The sequence below is a fragment of the Eimeria mitis genome, genomic scaffold (assembly GCF_000499745.2).
Source record: "Eimeria mitis Houghton genomic scaffold, Emh_scaff2819, whole genome shotgun sequence".
NCBI lineage: Eukaryota > Apicomplexa > Conoidasida > Eucoccidiorida > Eimeriidae > Eimeria > Eimeria mitis.
The window spans coordinates 1-7,063 of NW_024015179.1; the positions used below are offsets into that span (position 1 = coordinate 1).

Below are 7,063 nucleotides of genomic sequence, written 5' to 3' on the forward strand. Positions count from 1 at the left end.
TCACTGTAAAAGTGTCGTTGGCGGCACATGCCTGGTTTATGATTATACTGGCAAGGAGCTTTCATATATATAACAGGCACTCCTGCGAAGCAGCAATTCTGTGTCGTTCACTTTGTGTGTCCATGCCCGCCTGCGCGTCGGCTCTTCACGTCCGTACAGATCAAAGGACTGGTTGTGGAGAACACGTTCACATCGATTAAAGACGCTGCATCTGACGCGTTTCCTAAGATGCGGCTTCTTACCTGGATGGTGGGATTGATTCAGGTTAGTGCGAGTGTCGTTTGTATTCTCTAGTACGCATTTTAGTGTAAAAAGTGTCTACGGGAGGTGTTGTTTTAGAAACAGCTTTAGAACGGTGGAATATTGAGCAGCGTTCTAAACCACACTGCAGACAGACAGTAATTATTGTAAAACAGGCTGATCTTCGAATGCCTTCTGCTCCAGTGGTGAGTGGATTTTCCGAGCTACATGTACTCTCGTTCTGTTGGTGGTGCTGAATGCATACCGTTTNCCAGTGGTGAGTGGATTTTCCGAGCTACATGTACTCTCGTTCTGTTGGTGGTGCTGAATGCATACCGTTTTCGCTCGGATTTTCGCCGGAAGGCATTGTAGCCTTCAGGCGAAAATCCGAGGGAAGACGGTAGGGGGGCGGACATTCATACATCCAGGGATGGAATGGAGTGTATGAAGGCACAGGGATGGTAGCAATCGCGTGCACTTTGATGCTGTGCATTCTTTCATCTCAGAGAACTACCATGTCAAACATTGATAAAGTTCGCACTCTAACAGTGCCAACTTTCTTTCTTTGCGGGAGGAATGACCGATCAATTCCTTCCCGGCACACAGACCGGCTTTTTGCAGTAAGAGGAGGCTCGTGCATCTGGAACGAAGGCGGGTCACTTACTGCTGCCTGGACCAGTGTTTTGCACCTCGGATGCACTTGTTGACACTTCTCTCTGGCCAGGAGATGCCGAAGAGAGCTCTCTGTGTTGAACGCTGCGGCAGTTGTTTTGTCTTCTTTCTATGAGCTTCTGAACTTCATTGGAGAGCCTCTGTTTCTTTTTTCATGCCATTCATGTNTTTGTCTTCTTTCTATGAGCTTCTGAACTTCATTGGAGAGCCTCTGTTTCTTTTTTCATGCCATTCATGTGATTAAATGTGCTGTGAGGTGCAGGCTTGCAGCGCTCCCATAAAAGTCCTGCACAGCGCGGAGTATGGAGGCCATCTTGACAGTCATGAAGCGGATGATCTTTACTTTGACAAGCTAAAAAATTTCATTGATGCAGCCAAAGCTGAGAGTAGTGAGTTTTCTACTGCAGACACGTTCAAGCATCCACCATCTCTGCTGGAAATTCGGAGCAGGATTTGTGAACTTTCGCTTCGCTGCCTGAGTCTCAATGAGCCACTTGGAGGCGTCTATCAACGCATTCGTAGATTTCACTCGGGTCTGCCATGTACAAGCACGATGTGTACGTGTCTGTGAACTCCGTATTGGTTGGATTCGCATTTTTCTGTACTTTTGAATGCTATTTCAAGGCGTGCTGTTTTTCTCGCTCCGCTAAATTATGCACAATCGGAGGAAGCAAGCTCGCTGCATTCGACACATTTGCGTTCTCTTCCACAGCAAACTGCTTGTGTGTGCAGATAGGCAATTGGATGCTGAATCTAGGGAATCCCTGGGTATGACCCTAGCAGAAAGGGATCAGGGAGGAGACAAGAAGTCTGTCGAGGCCCTGAAAACGCACGTGAATAGGGCTTTTCTGCTAGTGTTGTTGTGCACCACGGTGTACACAACCTTGGCCATAAGCCGGCATCCTAGAGGCAAGCGTCATACCACAGGGGTCTCCTCGCTACCAGCGGGGCTCGCTGAAGCAACGGAGCAGCTAGTGGACTATCCGCATATGGAAGAGCAGTCCTCGGGTGCCTTGAGGAACTGGGAATTTGTGGACGACGAACTTCCACTACACGGGCATCTCAATCGTGCAGAACCGGGAGAACTTGCTGAACTTACCGAGCCTGCAATGTTAGACAAATTGCACGCCTGAACATCGCCATGTCTAGGCTCATGATGACTCTCACAGCTCTCTAGTGGACGCCATACGCTTCCCAGCACATTGGTGCAGAGCTCACATCAGCGCCTGCTTTAACTCATGCGTAGTTCTTTGTTGTGAGGCTANCCAGCACATTGGTGCAGAGCTCACATCAGCGCCTGCTTTAACTCATGCGTAGTTCTTTGTTGTGAGGCTAGAGAACGCCTCTAGAGAAAAGCCTCTGGTGACTCACCAGAAAGATCCATGTGTGGCAGGTGTACTTGTTTTAGAGGCTGCAAGCTGAGGGGCTCGGCAAAACGTCAGCCTGGCCTGCGGGGGCTTTCCCAGAAAAATGGGTCTCCCTATCCCATCCAATGCCTTTCAGTGTTGTGCAGTCTGTCAAAAGTGACAGGAAATGAACATTCCTCCTACATTGGTTGGGAGGAGCATTTCAGCTCCGGTGTATAATATGGACCTGCAGGTACGCCTGCATGCAGTAGAGGTAGTGTGACTGATACTCTTCGCGCTTTGACTGTTTTGCAACTCGCGACAGTCCTCGGACAAGGTACAGGATTCGTACTACTGTACCCGCCAGTAAAAGCAGATGCACCAATCTTACTACCCTTAAGGCAGTCGCGAGCTGCAAGAGTTAAAGTACTTCAGAGTTTCCAGAAACCAGCTGGTCGCCTCTCCAGTCACCAGGTGACCTAGGACCGGCGGCCTACGGGGACTGGGACCTGGGGAGAGTTGGTGGCATGAGACGTGTTGCACCGTACCCCCTTGCAGCTCGTGCTGCAACACAACCCCATATGAATACACAACCAAACTCACTTTGCTGCATGTTTTCACACTATCGATACCTACATGACAACCAGAATCCAGCCTCCGCAAACGTAGAAATACACGGAAAAACTCCAGAGGGATCATGCTATAACACATCTGCCATCCACGTGCAGGGTCTAAACTAGCAACCGTGTCCGTGCCTTCCACGCGACCTGCGATCGAGTAAAAGCACTTACGGCCATAGTTTTCCAAAAAGTCTGTAGGCCTCCCTTCCTGTATTCAGCTCTACTAAGTAGAATGGGGCAGGCTTGGCGNTTTTCCAAAAAGTCTGTAGGCCTCCCTTCCTGTATTCAGCTCTACTAAGTAGAATGGGGCAGGCTTGGCGATGTTGTGGGAAGAGCAGGCGGCCTGTCATGATTAGCAGCTTCCGTCGCTGCAAATCCCGCTGTGATGCAGCCCCACAAGCAAGCATAATCAAGCCTCCTCTCGGTGCATGCACTTAACGCCTAGAGTACTGCTAAAAATTTACTTTAGCCTCAGCAACCAACTTGCACGCCAGTATATACCAATGAATCGGCATGACACAGGCTATGCTAGATACTCATTGCCAGTATGTCAAGGAATAGGCTGAACCAGTCCTGGAATCTAATCGCATGACTATTGCAACAAAAGTGTCCTCTCCGGCATTCGGTAATGCGTCGCGGAGAGGGTGTGCAGCGGCTCCTATGAACGCAATGATTGGATGTCTGAGCTGTGCCGTGCGCGTTAGTAATGGTATTCCTCTAAACCTTAATTTAACGGCCTCATTACTAATTACTACTCGATAAATTTTACATCGTGTTCGTGTTTTGTATGAGGAATTCGACGAAAGAAGGGAGAACCGTTACTTGCATCCAGCCCCAGTCATCGCGCGGCTGCGACAGCTGTTGTGAAACATTACGCAAACAGCTCGCCTCCCTATGCGGCCCCTGGGCGTTTTGAAACATTAAAAAGCACAGTTATGTCTTGGTAGTTGTACACTCATTGGAACTTCACTCGATACTTGCCATAGGCATAGCGTTCTGTGCCTACGCACTGCTATCCCGACATGCCCAGAAACAGTCCGACGTCGGGATGCAGTAGTCATTCTTTTGCTTGCCTTTCCGGAGCTCGCCTGTGAGGAAAATGGTGGTAATCAGCGCGTTTATCAGCAGCAGAGTCCGACCTCTCCTTGCGAGACAGTTCGTAGACATACGCCGAACGAAGGTGGAGGGTCTGCTCAATGCGTTTGTTAAACTTGTTGATTATTCGGGTATGCTGCGGCCACCGCACATCGACTAAACTACAGTAGTAGTGTATAGACGGCATATGGGGAGGGGCAAACCACGAATACAGTTGGAGATCGTCTGCAGGGAAGAGCCGTCAAACTTTACAGACGGGCAGGGCGGCCCCCCTTATTTGTTGTAACGGGTTGTAGATGCTCCCTGAACGGCCCTGCACCCGGTGATTATAACGACGTGTCTTGAAGCCAACAGTATATCTCAAAGAGATTCGTGAGAGGCGCTGCGTATGTGCTGACCAAACAGCGGGCAGTGTGTGTGTCTGTCTGCCTGCGGCTCTAGGCTCCGACCACACCTATCTCGAGACGGAGTCCGTACGGTATGTTTATCAGCCGGTGGAGAACCTTTATCTCGTCTTGATAACAACGAAGAGCAGCAACATCTTCGAAGACCTGGGCACTCTAAGGACGTTCGTCAGCATCGTTCAGGCAAGATGCACCTTACCAGCGGCACCTTTCCACATGTATCTGCGTTTTCTGTGGCTTCGGTAGCATTCTCTTTGGGTCAGATATAAGGAAACATCTATTTTGACATGCCTGCAATGATACGCGACAGAGCGCGGCTTTTCTGCCTTCTTTCCTAGGGGGGGCTCGCCCGTCGTGCAGATGTTCGCATGCTTGGTTTTTCATCCGCATATATTGCTGCGAATTATTCATCCCAGGTAAAACGTCAGCTGCATTTCCCCCAACAGATTTGGTTGGTGGATTGTGCCTACGATTCAGGAGACTTGTGGAGAGAGCCATGGAACTGGAAGTCTCGAAGAGAGCGTAGCATCTCACGCATTTGATATAGTATTCATGCTCGATGAGCTTATTAGCGGCGGATATAGGGAGGCGATTACGCTTCAGCAGATCCAGTCTTATGTTGCCATGGACTCTCACGAAGAAAAGCTACAGAGGATGATCGCCGAGGTAATGCGCGGATGCACCTGCATTGCCATTCCGCAGTTGCAGCCGCTGTAGTGGCGTGTGCATCCTACGACTTATTTNGCGGATGCACCTGCATTGCCATTCCGCAGTTGCAGCCGCTGTAGTGGCGTGTGCATCCTACGACTTATTTGCACCAAATTAGGACTGAATGAACTTAATCATGTGACCCCTGCAACACGTTTCCGTTCTCGGGGACGTGGGGCGATTTGTTCTGATTAGCGTTTATTAGAGTTTATTCCGGTGCGTTCATGTTGGTACAAGGGGCCGTACCCATGGTTCATGAAATGCATCAATCGTAGGGGACTGTAGGCGTGTATCAGACAGAACATGGATCGTCCAAAGGGGGTTGCATTGGCGGTGCAGTGCAGACTTGTTCATGCCGCAGGGGAAGGAGAAGGAACAGGCAGACAGACGGCGGGAAATCGCCCAAAGACTCGAGAAGGAGAAACAGGCAGCGAGAAAGGCAGGAAAGGGATTGGATATTAGTGCTTTTCGCGGTACCGCCGGAATACCGCAGCTTTCGCGGGGGCCTCCCGCCGTATCTGCTTCACAAGGGCCCCCTCCTAGTGAACCTTATTGGGGATCTTCGAGTCCCAGTGGCGGCACTTATGATGCACGCCACCAGCCGTCCCCATCAGTCACTCCAGGGGGCACGAGAGGCAGCCAACAGCCAAAAGGCATGCAGCTTGGGTTTAAGATGCCAGCGGGGGGTGTCGATAGCTCGTTGCAGAACCTCGTGCCGGATGAGCAGGTTAAACCCACCGGTGAATACGCCGAAGCTCAGCATGACCAAGGTAGGATGTCAGTAGTCATGTAGCTGCATCAACACCTTTCGCTGAATCTTGGGCCCATCTAGGTGCTTGCGTTATCAGAACATATCTACACGTGACTGCAATTAGTACTTAACTCTATCAATCCATTTATATCTATGCTCGCGTTTCCAGTTCAAACCATAGGCTCTTCTAGGAATGCCTGGTTGTTCCTTAGTTGCTATAGTACATTGCGAATTGGGTGTTTGCATACAGTTTTAAACAACCCGCTTGCGGACCCCGTAAGCATTCTCATTGAGGAAAAGGTTAAGGCATCTTTGCAAGCAGAAGGAGGTGAGTGCAGCTTTAGGCCCTGGTCCCCGATGCTTCCTTAGCTGCATGCTTCTGTGTTAATTCAACTTCATGTGGTTATCTTCTGTCTCTGCAGTCCTGAAGGAGGTGGAGCTTCAAGGTACCTTCTTCGTTACTGCGAATGATCCACAGCGAGGGTCTCTCGCAGCATTCCAGGTAGGTGAACGTCTTGTTCTCTCGCGCGTATTCGAAGTTTACGCCGAGTTGCACGAACGAATAGTAGGTTGAGCATCCACCTTACGTGGTGCGTAGCGAATAAATCGACGACGCATGTTGCGGCATTTTGTCTCAGCTAACCCCGGAGGACAAGAGATTTAAGATGAAGAGTCACCCAAATGTTGACAAGATGGCTCTTTCNCTCAGCTAACCCCGGAGGACAAGAGATTTAAGATGAAGAGTCACCCAAATGTTGACAAGATGGCTCTTTCGCAAAGCAACCTGCTGCAAGTCCGAGATCCGTCAAGGCCGCTGCCTCCTCATCAGCCAGCACCCCTACTCAAGTGGAGAGTCAGCGAAAAAGATGAGGTGGGAGGATGCGCATATGCGTTCGCTACCATAGATTCCAGCTTAGCAGAGCGACAACTCATCATTCAGCGTGAGCTTCTGTGAAATTTCATGCAGAGCTTGGTGCCGCTGACAGTGAGCTGCTGGCCATCTTCGACGCCCACAGGCACTGTGCTGACTGTTGAACTGGAGGTTACAGACACGTCGAAGCGCCTGGAAGACGTTCGTGTATCTTTCATGTGTCCAGCACAGGCAAACCCTCAGGTCAGCTTGTCCTAACCGTTGTCAGATCTACGTTGACCTGCTTACTCAGGTGTCATTGCAGGTTGTTGTGAAGTTTAACCTATTCTTTGCGCTTCCTCTATGGAACGTTAAGT

General features: G+C 50.1%; 2 protein-coding genes across 2 annotated transcripts; both read left to right on the forward strand.

Moving 5' to 3' along the window:
* Nucleotides 1-755: 755 nt before the first annotated feature.
* EMH_0059080 (uncharacterized protein) lies at nucleotides 756-2,045 on the forward strand (the record flags this gene model as incomplete). Its single annotated transcript, XM_038022502.1, has 3 exons — nucleotides 756-860; nucleotides 1,175-1,301; nucleotides 1,645-2,045. The coding sequence occupies 3 exons, from the start codon at nucleotides 756-758 to the stop codon at nucleotides 2,043-2,045; spliced, it is 633 nt and encodes a 210-aa protein (XP_037878356.1).
* Nucleotides 2,046-3,977: 1,932 nt separating this feature from the next.
* Nucleotides 3,978-6,549, forward strand: EMH_0059090 (coatomer delta subunit, putative; the record flags this gene model as incomplete). Its single annotated transcript, XM_038022503.1, is given in 8 exon segments — nucleotides 3,978-4,104; nucleotides 4,415-4,541; nucleotides 4,824-5,043; nucleotides 5,447-5,855; nucleotides 6,087-6,164; nucleotides 6,259-6,338; nucleotides 6,475-6,537; nucleotides 6,541-6,549. Coding segments are annotated over 8 exon segments (1,113 nt in total).
* Nucleotides 6,550-7,063: the final 514 nt, after the last annotated feature.